Source organism: Aquarana catesbeiana, linkage group LG01 (genome assembly GCF_042186555.1).
Source record: "Aquarana catesbeiana isolate 2022-GZ linkage group LG01, ASM4218655v1, whole genome shotgun sequence".
Classification (NCBI taxonomy): domain Eukaryota; kingdom Metazoa; phylum Chordata; class Amphibia; order Anura; family Ranidae; genus Aquarana; species Aquarana catesbeiana.
This window is the reverse complement of record NC_133324.1, coordinates 760,116,016-760,133,763: the sequence shown is the minus strand read 5'-3', so window position 1 is coordinate 760,133,763 and position 17,748 is coordinate 760,116,016. Positions and strand designations below refer to the sequence as shown.

Sequence of the window (17,748 nt, the reverse complement as noted above, 5' to 3'; positions counted from 1 at the left end):
AGAGTCAGCTGACTCTGTCCATTCACATAACTGAAACATTGTAACCTCCTGTGATTACGATGTCTCAGTTTATGAATGGAGAGGAGCCGCTGTCTTCTCTCCATTCATTTTCAGTGCAGCTGAGGCTGCAGAGAAAGGGACTGGGGAATCTATCCTCGGTCTCTCTCTCTGTCTCAAGGGGGAGATATCAGGGGTCTGTTAAGACCCCTGATATCTCACCAAAGACCCCCAACAGGGCTGATTAAAAAAAAAAAAAAAAAGGCACATAGTATTGTAATAAATAATAATTTTTTTTTTAAAAAAAATAAAAATGTAAATAAAAAAACCACAGACACCGACCCTCCAATCCCCCCCCCCCCCCTAAAAAAACAAAAAAAAAACAAAACACTGTCACGTGACATTAAAAATAAAAGTATCGGCGAGTACTTGAAAAAAAGTATCGGTACTTGTACTCTTAAAAAAGTGGAATCGGGACAACCCTAGCTAAGACCCTAATCTAATCTGGGAAGCAGGTAAAGCTGCTTTGCGTGGCAGAATTATCACCTTTGCAGCCACATAAAAATAATGTTTTCAAAGGCTACAATGAGAGGAGGCACCACCTACGTTCTGCCCAAGCACAGTTGATGCAACACAGTTCCCCCACTAACCAACAGCTCTGGCAGGAAGCCAAACAACAATGTGACCTGTGGGCTGATGCACAGGAACGCATCTACCAATCTTATCTCGATCGGCAATACCATATATTTGGATATAAGTCAGGGAAATTACTCATGCCCCCACTCATATTTCGGCCCTTAAGGATGCCCAAGGCAAACTCACCTCGTCCGCAAAAGAAAAAAGCCTAATTTTGGAGCAGTTCTATGCCAAATTGTACGGTCAGGACCCCACAGACTTGACTTCAGGATAGGGTCTCTCTCCCAAAAAGAGATACTTCACTTCTATCCTAGCTAAGTGCCCGGGTCACTGACCAGGTGGTGTCCAAAGCCATCTCCACCCATGCCAATGGAAAGGCCCCAGATCCCGACTGTTATACCCCTGGATTCTATAAACTGCCTGTAAACAAAGTGGTTCCTAACCCTAGTTAACGTCTACCACGGAATTCAAGCGGGGGTAATTACCTACCAACTGGGAACCAGGCCCATATCAAAATTGATTGCCAAAAAAGGCAAAGATTCCACAGAACCGAGCACTTATAGGCATATCTCCCTCCTAAATTTAGACAGCAAGATCTTTTCAAAAATCGTCAGTAGATTAGTGACGATTATGCCTACTCTTATACATCCTTCACAGGCAGGGTTCACTCAAGGGCGCACTGCATCATCCAACATACGAAAAGTCCTTACTGTTCTTGAACATGCTAGAGCCAACATGGTTCGAAATTCGGCCGGTTCAGCAGGTAAGACTTGGGTATGGCCAGCCTGTCAGATTTTTGTACATGTGATTACTAGTTGCTAGCAGTAATCATTGCATTCTGCTGGCCATGAAAGCTTACCACACCATCTACCTCCAAGGCGGCAGAATACAATAGCGCTGCGGGAGGCATTGATGGGGCATGTTGATGTGGGAGAACAAACGATTTTCCTTCCTTCCTTCCACCCGTGGGGGAAGTGAAGAAAATACAGTCATCTACTGTATGACTTGCCTTAGACAGTTGGCCTGAAAACAAGTCTCTACATTATATTTGCCCTGTACCATTTGATCGCTGTAAGCGATCACAAGTGATAACACCGGCTGCAGTGACCTGCAGCTCACCCCTTCCTGTCACACACATACACAGCTAATGTAGGAAGAAAGTAAGAGGTGGCTGCTGAATGTCAGTATTAAAGTGATTCTAAAGGCAGAAGGTATTTTATCTTAATGCAGTCTATGCACGAAGTTAAAAAAACCTTCAATGTACATCAGCCCCCAAAATACTTACCTGAGCCTCATCTCAATCCTTGAGTGCCTGGGCCTTCCCAGATTCTCCCTCCTTATTGGCTGAGACACAGCAGCGGCGCCACTGGCTGTCAGTTAGCCAATCAGAAGAGAGAGGGGGCAGGGCTCAGGTGCCCTGATAGCAAGCTTCTATAATAGTGTAAATTTGCTGTCCCCCAAATTAACTCAACACACAGCCATTAATGTCTAAACTGCTGATAACAAAAGTGAGTATAGCCCTGAGTGAAAATGTCCAAATTGGGCCCAAAGTGTCAATAATTTTGTGAAGCCACCATTATTTTCCAGCACTGCCTTAACCCTCTTGGGCATGGAGTTCACCAGAGCTTCACAGGTTGCTGCTCAGCTTCTTTAAGAAGGCAGTGATAGTCTTGGAGGTGTGTTTGGGGTCGTTATGTTGGAATACTGCCCTGCAGCCAAGTCTCCGAAGGGAGGGGCTCCTGCTCTGCTTCAGTATGTCACAGTACATGTTGGCATTTATGGTTCCCTCAACGAACTGTAGCTCCCCAGTGCCAGCAGCACTCATGCAGCCCCAGACCATGACACTCCCACCACCATGTTTGTCTGTAGGCAAGACACACTTGTCTTTGTACGCCCCATCTGGTTGCTGCCACACACGCTTGATACCATCTGAACCAAATAAGTTTATCCTGGTCTCATCAGACCACAGGACATGGTTCCAGTAATCCATGTCCTTAGTTTGCTGGTCTTCAGCAAACTGTTTGCAGGCTTTCTTGTGCATCGTCTTTAGACGAGGCTTCCTTCTAGGATGACAGCCATGCAGACCAATGTGATGCAGTGTGCGGCGTATGGTCTGAGCACTGACCGTCTGACCTCCCACACCTTCAACCTCTGCAGCAATCATACATCAATTACCCAAAGACAAACTCTGGATATGACGCTGAGCACATGCACTCAACTTCTTTGGTTAACCACAACTTCTTTGGTTAACCTGTCTAGTTAAACTGCTGTATGGTCTTGGCCACCATGCTGCAACTTAGTTTAAGGGTCTTGCCAATCTTCTTATAGCCTAGGCCATCTTTATTTAAAGTAAGGATGGGCTCAGGCATGTTAGCAACATCACGTGCCTGTACCCTCCAGAAAGCTGACACTCTGCAGCGCTCATCACAGGCAGTGAGACATTTCCCGATCCGCGGCTGCACAGATCGGGAAATGCCTCACTACCTGTGATTAGCGCTGTGGAGTGTCAGCTTCCTCGCGGGCACGTGGAGTTGCTAACACGCCTGAGCCCATGTAGAGCAAAAATTATTTTTTTTAGATCCCCAGAGTTCTTTGACACGAGGTGCCATGTTGAACTTTCAGTAAGCAGTAAGAGAGAGTAAGAGCAACACCCAATTTAACACACCTGCTCCCCATTCACACCTGTGATCTTGTAACACTAACGAGTCACATGACACCGGGGAGGGAAAATGGCTAATTGGACATTTTCACTTAGGGGTTTGCTCACTTTTGTTGTCAGCGATTTAGACATTAATGGATGTGTGTTGAGTAAGGATGAGCTCCGGCATGTTCGCACACTCCACGTGCCGAGCCCGCCAGGAAGTCATCACTAATCGCTAATCACAGGCAGTGAGACATTTCCCGATCTCTGCAGTCACACATCGGCAAAATGTCTCAATGCCTGTGATTAGCGCAGCACCGTGCGGACTTCCTGGCGGGCTCTGCACGTGGAATGTGCGAACACGCCGGAGCTCATCCTTAGTGTTGAGTTATTTTGAGGGGACAGCAAATTTACACTGTTATACAAGCTGTACACTCACTACTTTACATTGTAGCAAAATATCATTTCTTCAGTGTTGTCACATGAAATGATAAAAAAATATTTACAAAAATGTGAGTGGTTTACTCATTTTTGTGAGATACTGTAAAATTTTTTTTTTTTTTTTTAAGAAAATACTGCTGTCTACAGCATTTCAGTCAGTATTTCCATCATCTCTGTTCACAGCCAGTGTTAATGTACACTGTTCTACCTTGAGAGGTCTGCTTTACAAAATGCTTTAATTTTGTGGATGTTTCTACTGTCCTGAAACTTCAGGGCTTCTAAAAATGCGATATGTAGGTAGGAAATCGGATGTGTAATTAGTGCCTCTTGAAAACCTAAAGTTGTTTTTTGGATTTTGGGCTCCTCTATATGGCTAGGCAATCCAGATACTTTGGAGTGTAAATCTATCTATATCTATGCGTTCTATATGTGCAAGATATCTGATACATTGACAGCTTTGTGTAAAAAAAAAAAAATAATTATATATATTTAAAAACTTGAGGCATATAACTATATATTCAAAAGACTCACCATGATTTCCAAAATATGGTAATTTTGCAGGTGTTTCTATGGTCCTGATACTTCAGGACCTCTGAAAGTGATAGGTAGTCAAAAATCAGACACTTAATTTATGCCCCCTTAAAAACCTGAAGATTCTTCTTGGATTTTGGGCCCCTCTAGCTAAGATGCAAAACCAGTGTCCTGTACTCCAACAAAAAGATTTTACAGGGCAAGTCAAAAATCCTTTATGTTATATAGTACAGGACACAAGATCTTTCTTCTTAACCGGGATTAGAGGTCGACCGATATATCGGCCGATATTTGGCGTTTTTTACTTAATCGGCATCGGCCGATTGTGCTGATAAAAAAGGCCGATTGTAACTTCAGCCGTGACTTGCAAATGACTTCTGTAATAGAAGTCAATGCAAGTTGCCTGTGGAGAGGATTCTCTCCTCCTCTGGGCAGCCTGCCAAGTCTGATAAGAAGATACATTTGTATCTTTTCAAGTTCTTTTTATCAATAGACTGAATTCCGCATGTAGAAGCTCTCAGTTTAACCATTTAAAGACTAAATCTTTTCTGACACTTGTTGCTTACAGGTAAAAATCCTGTATTTTCTGCTAGAAAATCCCTTAGAACCCCCAAACATATATATATTTTTTAGCAGAGACCCTAGGGAATAAAATGGTGGTTGTTGCAATATTTTATGTCACACGGTATTTGCGCAGCGGTCTTTCAAACGCAATTTAAAAAAAAAAAAAAAAATACAATAATGAATTTAAAAAAAAAACTAAGCAGTAAAGTTAGCCCATTTTTTTTCGTCCAAAAGTTTTGATTACCTGTTTTTGTGTATTTAATATTTAAAGCGGAGCGCCAACGAAAAAATTTTTTTTAAAAGTCAGCAGCTACAAATGCTGCAGCTGCTGACTTTTAAAACATGGACACTTACCTGTCCAGAGCGCCCGCGATGTCGGCACCCGAGGCCGAAGCGTCTCTCCGTCCTCGGGTGCTGCCGCCTCCATCTTCGGTAAGGGAATCAGGAAGTGAAGCCGTGCGGCTTCACTTCCCGGTTCCCTACTGCGCATGCGCGAGTCGCGCAGCGCAATACGGATGGTCCCTGCTGCCTCTGGGACCCGTGTGTTTCCCAGCAGGCAGTGGGGAGCGAGCAGGAAGTGGCGTAAATAACCGCAGATTCTGCGGCTATCTATGCCGGAAGTGGGTACAGATACCTGTAATATACAGGTATCTGTACCCCCCTCCCCCCTGAAAGGTGCCAACTGTGTCACCGGAGGGGGGGAGGAATCTGATGAGTGGAAGTTCCACTTTTGGGTGGAACTCCACTTTAAGATAGTTTTTTTTTTTTTTTTTTCTAAATTATACATACAAGTGAACTGATTGGAGGTTTGTTTTGTTTAATGTTTAAATGTAAAAAAATTTCTGTATCACTTATTACTTAAGGCTGCTTTCACACTGGAGCGGGCAGGAGTTGATGGTAAAACGCTGCTAGCTTTAGCGGCGCTTTTCCGTCATTTTAGAGGTGCTATTCGGCTGCTAGCGGGGCGCTTATAACCCAGCTAGCGGCCGAGGAAGGGGTTAAATGCGCCCCTGAAGCGCCGCTGCCAAAACTCTTTGCAGGCGCTTCGGCAGTGGTGCGCATTCATTTCAATGGGCAAGAGTGGTGGAGGAACGGTATACACCGCTCCAAAGATGCTGCTCGCAGGACTTTTTTTTACATCCTGCCAGCGCATCGCCTCAGTGTGACAGCACTCAGGATATCACACTGAGACTGCAGGGGAGCCGTTTTACAGGCACTTTACAGGCGCTCTTTTTAGCCCAAAAGCACCTGAAAAATGCCCCAGTGTGAAAGGGGTCTAACTGTTAGATTTTATGAGATGAAGGGAAAAAAAAAAAAAAAATCGGCCAAATATATCGGCCCAAAAAATCGGCATCACATATCGGCCATCGGCCACCGCGATTTCTAAATATCGGCATCGGCCAGAGAAAACCCCATATCGGTCGACCTCTATGCAGGATCAAGTATATTTACATGTGATCCTGCAATTCCGCCTGCAGAGGGAGCGTGGATGCTGCTGACAGGCCGGTTTGGCTGCTATTATTTACAGTTGAAGGCGATCTGCAGGTTCGGGCACTAGATGCCACACACACAGCGGTTTGATCACCCTAGATGTTGAACCCTTTCCCAGCAAGTGTCATTAGTACAGTGACAGTGCATACTTTTTAGCACTGATCACTGTATTAGTGTCACTGGTTCCCACAAAGTGTCAGTGTCCGATTGCCTGCTGCAATATTGCAGTCCCGCTATAAGTCACTGATTGTCGCCATTACTGGTAGAAAATATAAATAAAAATCTCAGTATATATCCCATAGTTTGTAGACACTATAATGTTTGCGTAAAACCCACCAAGATAAGCTTATTGGGATTTCTTTTACCAAAAACATGTAGCAAAACTTCCGGAGGTCAAGTGGTTAACAGCAGAACTAAAATTTTCATTATAAAAAACAAAATAAACAAAAAAACACTGTGAACAGACAGGAACTTTATTGCAGAAGAGACATGTCTTTCCTGCAATAAAATAAACGTATTTGCCTGTTTGCAGAATGTATACAGAGATGCGCATGCACAGCTTGGTTTACATTCCAGCACAGTGCCTGCGTGACTGGGAGACTGTACTCCAGGAGAACATGTGCAGGAATGGTGTCCCCCCGTGCCGGCCCATGACGGCTAAAGACCAGAAGAATTTAGAGCTGCGGGATTCTGGATAAAATGAGAATCACGATTTTTTTGCTTAGAATAAAGATCGCGATTCTCTCACGATTCTTAACGTAACATCATCTTTCACATTGTACAAAGAAACTGGGCTAATTTTACCATTTCATTTTTTTTTTTTAATACATTGAAGTGTATTTTTTCTCCAAAAATTGCTTTTGAAAGACCGCTGTGCAAATACAGTGCGACACATAATATTGCAACGACTGCCATTTTATTTTCTAGTGTCTCTGCTAAAAAAATATATATAATGTTTGGGGGTTTTAAGTAATTTTCTAGCAAAAAATACGGATTTTACTCTTGGGGCAGGTGGATGTCAGCGGAGATGTGTCTGCTGATACCCGTCTGCCATCCGATCAAGACAGACTTATGGCGATACATCTGCCATCCGTCTTGGCGGATCTGATCGGACGAGATCTGATGAAAACAGACATGCTATCTGTTTTCGTCCTATCTCCCCGTAGAGATCAGCGGGGCTCTGACAGGTCCCTCCACACTCAGTGAGCAGAGACGGACCTGTCATCCGCCGGCTCAGCGATCTCCCGCTACGCTGGCAGACTCCGCTGAGTGGATCGGCCCCGTGTGAAAGGGGCCTTAGTCTTTAGGTGGTTAAACTGACCTTATTTACAGACCACTGTTCATCCCTTTGAAAGAAACAAATGATACAATGTTTCTTTTTATCTCAGTGCTAAGCAATGTTGTGATAAACTTTGCCGGCTGCCTTTTTTTTTTTTTTGACAGTTCTGAGCAGAGAACTGCTCTGCACTTGTTACATGAATCGTGGAAATGCCGGATTAAGAACGTGAGGGGGGGTTGAAAAGAGATTTTTTTTTAACGATTAATTGTGCAGCTCTACCAGAATTTGGAAGAAGCCGGGGAGAAAATGCCAGCGAAGGACCTTTGATCATTAAAGCAGGGGTAAGTATTGGGATGTTAGTTCTACTTTAACCATGGGATGTCTAAAATCAGTCCAACCGAGGGGTGGGAAACACAGCATAAAATACTAACACGATCATGTGACAAAAGAGTAAGGAAAGGCTCCCCTGAGCTTAGAGAACAGCTTAAAGCAACTTACGCCAAGAAATGGCATCAAAGGAGGTCTGAACATCAACTTAAATGTGTAAATAGAAGACCAGATGCCTAATGCTTAAAATCCCATAAAGCCGTAATGGATTTGCCTTAACAGAGAAAATTAGAAACGTATCATTTAAAGTGGATCTAAAGACAGAAGGTTTCTTTTTATCTTAATGCTATGCATTAATATAAAAAACATCAATGTGCAGCAGTTCCCCTAGTACTTACCTGAGCCCCATCTTGATCCAGCGATGCTGAATCGGCTGTCCAGGGCTCTCCCTTCTGATGGACTGAGACACAGCAGTGGGCATCATTGGCTCTTGCTGCTGTCAAAGTCAGTGAGCCAATGAGGAGAGAGGGGGTGGGGCCGAGTCACAGCTGTGTGTCTGAATGGACACATAGAGCAGCGGCTCGGCTCAGGTGCCTCCATAGCAAGCTGCTTGATGTAGGGGCACTCGGCAGGAGGGAGGGCCAGGAGTCCCGGCGAGGGACCCAAGGAGGAGTAGGATCCAGGCTGCTCTGTGCAAAACAACTGCACAAAGCCAGCAAATATAACATATTTAATATTTTTAACTGCTTGCCGCCCGTCCACCATCAAATGACGAAAGGATGGCGTGGCTCTTGTTCTGGGATGACGTCATAGGACATCGCCCCAGAACGGCCACTCTCGGGCGTGCGCAGCGATCGCAGCTGCACAGTGTTGCTAGGACATGCAGTGACCTGATCTCTGTAAAGAGCTGATCACGCGGCTCTTTAACCATGTGATCGGCTGTGTCCAATCACAGCCGATAACATGTAAACACGGAAGTACCTATGATCGGCTCTCCTCGCCCCACACTCTGGAGAGCCGATCAGTAGTATCTCCTCGCAGGGAACACCCGGACACGTAATAAAGGCACTGATCATCAGTGCTCTGATCACAGTAAAGCTCCCCAGTGCCGCCAATCAGTGCCACCAAACAGTGCCCATCAGTGTCTATCAGTGCCTGCCCATCAGTGCTGCCTATCCATGCCACCTATCAGTGCCCATCAGTGCTGCATATCAGTGCGACCCATTAGTGCGGCATATTAGTGCCTCCTCATCAGTGCCCATAAGTGCTACCTCATCAGTGCAGCCTCATCAGAGCCCATCAGTGAAGGAGAAAAATGAAAAAATTTTTGGTCTTTTTTTTTTTGTAAAAACTAATAAAAAACAGCAGTGATTAAATACCACCAAAAGAAAGCTCTATTTTGTGAAGAAAATTATAAAAAAACTAATTTGGGTACAGTGTTGCATGACCGCGCAATTGTCATTCAAAGTGCGACAGCGCTTAAAGCTCAAAATTGGCCTGGGCAGGAAGGGTTGGCCCTGTAGGCAAGTGGTTAAACAAAAATAAAAACAAGACTTTAATATCACTTTAAGGGGTTCATGTTTTGAATGATGACTTGTGTAACCACTTGACCTCCAGAAGTTTTTACCCCTTCATGACTAGAGATAGGAAGGCTTGGAAGAAAAATGGAAAAGTTGAAAAAAACATTTTTTTTTCCTTTTCAAATCCACTAAAGATCTTTTATTTGCATGCTGTTTATGCTCTTGATCAGCTAGCTGTCCTGCCATCTACCTTCCTAGGTTAACCAATATCCTTTTTTTCCCTGAATGGTCCTTTAATCTAAGCCTGTGAAAGGATGTGTTTACTGGTTCAAGTGTTGCTTGAATCAGCATGATTAGGTGACCTCCACACAATGAAAGGCTAGAGGACCTGAGAGGAGAGTGCAATTATGCGGAGAAGCGCTGCATCAAGCTCGCTAAAGATAGTCTCACCAATAACACTCAGGTTATTAGATAGTTGAATCTGACTAACACAGCTGTGATGTTTCCTAGATAGTATTAACAGTTCACTGACAGATTTACTTTCTGAACTTGCTCTTTAAAGGGCCAAAAACTGTCTATAGGGATGTCTGTACATAAATACAAACTGTGTAGCACTGACCAAAGCTGAAAGCCCTTGCTATAGGTGTAGGCTATTTATGTACATCATGAAGCCTGACTGGGAAAACTCCCAGGGCATTAAGAGATGCTTAGCTGTTGCTGTACACTTTCACCATCATAGGAACAAGCTCTTAAATGCTGAGCTCAGGGCTACTGCTTAAGGAGAGAGAAAGCACAGGTTTGAAAGAGCTCGCTCCTGTTATGGTAAAGGTGACCAACCTTTGGAGTTTTACAGTCAGGCTTCATGAGGTGCGTAAATGGCCCACATCTAGAGAAAGTGCATTATTACATTTTGGTCAAAGTTGCACAGTTTGTTTTTATGTAAAGGTGCCCTTTATTTGCATATGCGTTTTTTTGGTAAAGGTGAACTATGGCTTTAAGGTACCATAAACACCTGAGAATGGAGCCATTAGCGATACTTGCTGGATAACCAGCCAGAGGCAATAAACTGCAGGGCGGAAGCCCCATTGAAAGCAATAGGAGTCCGACAGCTAATCGTGGCAGCTCGCTTGTAACTGTTCATGAAGTGATTACCTGCGAGGCACTGGACGAAGACAGTCTGTGTTCAGGGCAATCATTCCTGGGCAATTGCTGCAATTATATGTGGGCGGCCACGATTAGCAGTAGGAGCCTTCCACTGCTCAAGATGTATTAATTTGGCCTGTACATGGCGCATCCCTATTTGTACTAGCAAGACTCAAGTAGTAAACTGCGGCTGGTAAATAAAAAAACACCTGTAAGGCAATGACATACTAGCACATTATGCAATACTTAACTTGGAACAAAGCCTTCCAGTGGCACATTGTCACCGCTGAGAGGGCTGACATCTTCCCCTGGTCTTTCTTCGAAGTTTGCACGCTCAGGCTATTTACTAGGCCAGAGTCGCAATGACGTCACTCCCGTGCATACGCATGGGAGCCCTTGGTTCTGGGACGAAGCTCTGAAGGTCCGGCAAGGTATGCTGGACCTTCAGAGCCCAGGCGCCGGTGATGTAACCGGCTGCATCCAGGGTGACTATCTCCTAAACGCTGCACATTTAGGAGATATTCATTTTATCTACAGGTAAGCCTTATTATTGTCATGGTTATGCAATAGAGTTTTGTCTGTCAGCTTACTTGTCTCCATGTGTTCATCTCTAAAGACCAGCTGACTCTCACCTGACTGCTTTTATAAACTCTCCTCTAGCATGGCTCCACCCCAGTTTCTATCAGAGAACTCTATATTAACCTCTGCACTGCAGGCCAGCCCTGCTGATCAACCTTTGTGTGTTTTGGCTTCCTGTTCCTGCCTGCTGTGTGCTCTACGTTTGTTTCTGTTACCGACCTTGGCGTGTTCCTGTCTGCTCGTGACCCTGACCTTTGGCGTGTCCCCGACTATCCCTGTTTGCCTGTGATCCTGAACCTTGGCGTGAACTCTGTTATCCCGGTCTGCTTGTGGCTCTGACCTTGGTTTATTCCCTTACTATCCCTATCCTCCTGTTACCTACTGTGGGTGTGAGCTGGGGGACCGCGTAAACTGTTGGCGCTATATAAATCGCGTATAATAATAATAATCACAAAGTGGACACAAAGTCCCACCATGTCAAAAGAGCTTTGAGTCTTGCTAGCCTTCCATTGCTTTCAATGGAGTTTCTGCCCACAGCTAAGCACCAGGAATTCCACTTGGTCTCCTAAAAGCAACGTTCATAGCTTTACACGCAAGCACAGATGGGGGTTAGAACAGAAACACTGTGAATGTATCACTTTGTTTTACTTAATAAAAATGTATGCCAACTATTTAATACGATCAGATTTCTTTTTTAAGTAAAGGATAAGACACATTGTAAAGGCAGCATTAAAGATAAAATATAATAAGCTCTGCCTGAAGGAAAATGTTCAAGAACACTATTTAGTATGCTGCTGACAATAACAGGATTTTATGGTTAGCTTCCCAAGAAAGCAATAATTGCTGTCCCAGTATTCCTGGTAGGATTTATGTTCTGGATCAAATTTTTTTAACCGCAATTCTTAACTATGTTCCATCATTAAAGTAGCTTGTCTACTGAAGGTTTAAGGTCACACAAATGACGTGTCTAAAGAGCCTTTTTCAGTTTTGTTCTGCTCTGTCATTAGACTTTGTTAACTACACTCATATAATAAACTCTCATATTATCTCTGCAAGAAGAAAGTCATTTTACGATATACACTTTTCTTACACTATTCCTTATACATCTCAACAGCATACAAATTACACCTGTTTTTTTCAAATGTTTATATAGAAATTGAAGAACAACTGCATTTTAATACAATAAGGATTTCATTTGTATAAAAAGTAACTACAATTCTCCCCCAACATTGTTAGTCATTGGTTTTGTCGACATTTTAAAGTGTGCACATAAGTAACATTTAAAGTAATAGAATCATGGCAACAGTTGTAACTAGCCTTGAATCTCATACAACTATTACAAATTTGCAATCTTCATTGAGAGGCGCTACATACAGCTGATGTCAGATTGCCAAGCAATATACTTGGCCTCTGACTTTGCAGTAACCAAGCAAGAGTTTAAGAGGGACGCCAGGAAATAAAGTCCTTTGCTTTTACTTGGTCAAGGGAGGTAAAAATACTAGTATTGTTCATGCCGAATACTTTACACAGTGCACTTGTTCTGGCACTAACAGTTCCAGCTAGTGTACAGTGTTGCTCACTCTCCCCTTGTTCAATCACAAACAGCTTTGTATTCTTTTAACAGAATACAAGGTGTTCTGTGAATGGATGAGAAGATATCCCGTTGTTTACCCCAACTCCTCCTCCTTTCCCTTTGTTCATTCACAGAGTGAAAAGATTACAAGACATTTTGTGAATAAACAAAACAAGTGGGGGGAGAAAGACAACCCTTCACATTTACACTATCTGGAATGTTCAGTGTCAGCACCCAAAGCTCAAGACCGACAGTAAGGATGAGCTCCAGCGTGTTCGTAGAGCCTGCCAGGAAGTCAGCACTGCGCTGTGCTAATCACAGGCAGTGAGACATTTCCCGATCTCTGCAGCCGCACATTGGGACAATGTCTCACTGCCTGCGATTAGCGCTGTGCAGTGCCAACATCCTGGTGGGCTCTGCATGTGGGCTGTGCAAACACACCAGAGCTCATCCTTAGCCGACAGTAGTAACCGGCATAAATACTACTAGCATTTTTAGATTCTCCAGCCGCCATTCGGACCTAAAATAAAGCTTTACATTCATCTTATCTCTTTAGACCTTAGCTACAGCAGAGAAAAATCAGGTCTTCTGTCCTACCAGACAGGGCTTGTGTTGCGTAGCAGAGCTGTGTAAATCTGAGGACTGAATTAACAGGAATATATAACACCCCCCCCCCCCCCCATGTGTAATTTATCTGTGTATTCAGCAGTTTGCCTTCACATTAAGGCCCCGTTCACACTTATGCGAATTAGATGTGGCTTACACCACATCCAATTCGCAGGACATTTTAAAATACCTTCATTTGAATGCATCTGGTTCACATATGTGCGTTGCATTCGCACTGTGCATTGTCCAAAAAAGTGTGCGTTTTCTGGGCATTGAGGTGCAAATTACAAGCACATTATCTTCTATGGGAATGCATCTGATGCACAGATGAATTCCGATGCATTCCGTTGTGAACAGGCATTCTCTTCTTCTCCTCACTACACCCCCCCCCCCTCCCGGAGAGGCACCGCTGAACAGCTGCTTTTTCTCTTTGCAGAGAAAATGTAGCTGGAATTTGCACCGGACTGTTGTGAACCCGGCCTAAAGTGTAAGTAGCAACTAAGAAATCAAGGAGGAAGTACAAGAGATTAACACCATAACTTGTCTTTTGAATCTGCTCCTAAAGCTGAGATTTTGTCACACCAGCAATAGTCAAAATATGGCAGCATTTATCAAAGGGATGCTGGTGACTGGGAGAAGTAGCAAATGCTACTTAAAGCTGAACGCCAACTTTCTTTTCACTAGAACTGAATGGAATGATCAATCCCAGCATGTTGCTCTGTTGTCTGCAGACCCCCTGATATTCTCAGTTTAGTTGTGGCATTGTGTCATATGACACTCTGTATATCCTGCTGATAGACTCTGTCGCTTCCACAGCCACTTCCTGCAGTGTCCAGAGCCTATGACACTCCCCTCTGTAGTCTTTCAGACCCTGCAAATGATGTAACTGATTTCACAGCTCCGATGGTGGGTGGGATTGAATACATCCTAATTAGCATTCAATCCTGTACTGTCACACCACATTTACACCTTTTGTCACCCATATGAAGCCCCAGAAACTCCCGCAGTAACCCTAGGACCCACCCACATCAACTCCCAGAACTGGTACAAGCGACAGCCTGCCCTGAAACTACAAATGTTCAAAGGGTCATAAGACATGTAATATCAGGACTGGAAAAGGAAAAAAAACAGGAAGTTGGAGCATTTTTAAATTCAGCCAGGAGGAGGAGTGACATCACAGACACAGAAACCTGCTGTATATAGCTAAAGGAGGTAAGTTACACACAAACTGACAGTAGGGTTGTGATTAATTTGTTATGCACAATGCATCTGTTGTTTTGGGGAGGAAAAGCTGTAGTTCTTCTTTAACCCCTTCCCGACCAGCCCATTCTAACATCAGAATATTTTCTATACACAGTCCCACACTTGTCAAATGGTTTACTTAGTCGTAATAACTGTCACAATTTTGCTCCTCCCAAAAACCCAACGAGTTTTTACAAAACCATTGATCAGAAAGCTTTTCAAATGAGCTTTGGGTATTGCTGTCCAAAGCTAGGCTTGCCTGCAAGTTCATATGCCTATATAGTAATGGCTGTGACCATCATTATCTGTCAGACAGTGGCTGTTAAATTTTGTCTGGGTCTTTTAACCTGTGTGAATTTTGGCTTCTTAAAGGAGTAACATCCTACCTGCTAAGGTCATTAAGGCTATTACTATTTACCTTGGAACCCACAGACCTTAGCCTGGGGTCTAATTAATTCATATGGCTTCTGTAAATTCTTACAATTATGTAAGAATATGTATTATTCTATAAACAGTATAGGATTTCAAAGGGGTTGTAAAAGTCTCAAGGTTTTTTCACCTTAATGCATTAGGGTGAAAAACCTTCTGTGCTGCAGCTGCCCCCCCACAGAGATCCCCCTTTCTCTTACCTGAACCCGTTCAGTCCAGCAATGAGCACGAGTCCTGCTGTCTGTTTTAATGGGCGCAGCAGTGGGTACTCGAGAGTGCGCCCACACGGGTGCCCCCATGGAAAGCATCTCTCCGTGGGGGCACCCGATGAAGCGGAGGGGCTGAGAACGCCACCGGAACAACTCAGAAGAGGAGGATCGGAGTTGCTCTGTGCAAAACCCTTGCACAGAGCAGGGAGGTATAACATGTTTGTTATTTAAAAAAAAAACAAAAAAACTTTACAATCACTTTAATCTGGAAACTCTAATAGTACATCAACATACCAGTTTGAGAGACAAGGTTATACTCACCAATTATACTTAGTCGCAAGGCTTTTTCATTTTTTAACCTTTATAAGAGAAAAAATTTGGGATATGTAAATACAATTTTTGAAAAATATGAAATTGTTTTGTGTAGTAGAAGCAACACATTATGATTACAAATAAATAATGCATGACAACATTACAGTTTAAAGGTGAAGTATGGCCAAAGCTTTTAAGGCCATACTCCTATAGATCACAGGAGTAGAGTTCGTTCTGCACTCCTGTGACCCGTTTCCAGTTGACTATCGGCTAACACCATTCAGTCAGTCCAGCCTGGACCGGCACCTGGCTCAGCCTCTCAGCGAGAGAGCCTGAGCCAACCCCTCCCATCCCCTCCACAGCGCAGTGATCGAGGGGAGAGCACCAATTCCAGATGCAGGGGTATTAGTGTTGATGTGTCTGCATAGGGTGATTCCTGAAGGGCCCTTTTTTGCGGTCATCACCAATGAAACTCCTCTTCTGGATCCTGACAGCCAATAGTAAGTGTCCATGTCACGCAGGGAGTGGCATAGATACCCGAAGGAGGACCCAACTGCATATAAACTGAAGAAAACTCAGGACTAGGGTGTCACGTGATGGTAGATTTAGGTGAGTAAAGAGGGCATAAAGCCTAGCTTCAGGCACACTGAACGTGGGTTTAAAATCTTGCAAGTTCAGCTGAACTTGCACGATTTCAAACCGGCATTTCAGTCCAACTTCAGGGGCCATTTGAGAGACATCTATTGGGGTTCACGCACAGATGTCTATTGAAATCACCCCCGAAGTCGCCAAAAGTAGTGCAGGAACTACTGTTGGGAATCGGTGCAGCGCCGCAAAATCCATGCTGGCAATAGGCTCCGATTTGACATGTCAAATCGGCCCGGTGTGAATGAGGGCTTAGATGGATTTTTTTGTATTTAACGTCAGCAATTGGGAATGATTTGTCAGCCTGCTCACTTCTTTGCAGCCCAACATGAATTAGAAATGTCAATAGAATGAGGTCTCAGGCGTTTTCTAGTTGATAACGGCTACACTTCCTTACAGAAGTTCGCAGGAACTATTTTTTAAAGTATTTACTGCAGATCAGGCTGCATGTAACCAAGGTAGAGATATGACCTATTATGCCTGTCAAGCGTCCATGTTTCTCTCACAAGTTTCTTTGAAGTGGGGTACATAGTAGCAATTAAAGGATGTGAACAAATTTAAAGTGCAATTAAAAGCTCTTCTATGACAGTCTAACCAAGTACCAAATCCAGTTATTATGCGACATAGAAGCCTTAAAAACCTTAACCTTCCCTGACTAAGGGTTTATTCACACATACTGCAGTGACCTGTGTCTCTCTGCACTGGATAAACAAAGATCACAATTGTTTTCTATGTGCCCTTGTTCAAAGCACAATGCTGGTGTGATGTGTGGTACAGAAAAATGCAGTCAGTAAAATCCTCCTTCATTTGTCTCACATGCTCCTCCTCCCAGACACTGCAACTTACTGTGGGATGGATTAAGGAGAGGGGGAATACAATCAATCCAGAAAGCAGTGGGCATGTCTAAGTGTGGCAAGGTGCTGACTGTTAAGCTACAAGCTTGTAAGTTAGTGGTAGTAATGCTGAGCCATGATTCCGCAACATTTTCCCATCCCATTAAAGTGCACATGAGTGCACATGAGAGTGGTAACTGCTTTTAATTCAGGAGCAGTGCAGCATCATTGCCACACTAGCACAGGAAGCTGCATTAGGTGGACTTCACTTGCAGAGTAATTACAGGAAAAAAAGGAGAAAACTTTAAGGGCAGATGAATTTTAAATGTTGCAGCATACAGATTTGTTGAATGGGAGGCCATAGTTGTACTTTAACTAATAATCACTTTATAAAATTCTGAGAGGTGCCAAGATAGATAAGAACCACAGTTATCCCACAGCTCATATGAAGCATAAATATAGGAAATTACAGCATTCTACCAGGTAAAGATTTAGCTTACCAGTCATAAACCAGAACAATTCTAAATAAACGTGTCATGACAAAACTGCATAAGAAGTTAACTTTAGGGAAATTGTACATTAAGGTTATCACTAGACCCAAGCACATTAAGAGCTATAAATGTGACAATCTGAAATCTACCGTAATTTAGATACCAAGCCCTCGACCACCACTACAGGTACAACCCAGCTGGGAATGAGACTCTACCACTCTACCCTCTCACTCTCCTACAATACCTTTATAGCCTTTTT

The 17,748-nt window shown here is 43.6% G+C and overlaps 1 protein-coding gene across 1 annotated transcript in view; it reads right to left on the bottom strand.

Moving 5' to 3' along the window:
• The window catches only part of TMA16 (translation machinery associated 16 homolog), a 158,278-nt gene that overhangs the window by 37,728 nt on the left and 102,802 nt on the right, over positions 1 to 17,748 (bottom strand). The window contains exon 3 of the mRNA XM_073606073.1: positions 15,530 to 15,567. Within this exon, the coding sequence (XP_073462174.1) occupies positions 15,530 to 15,567 (38 nt within the window). The remainder of the gene's footprint in view (positions 1 to 15,529; positions 15,568 to 17,748) is intronic.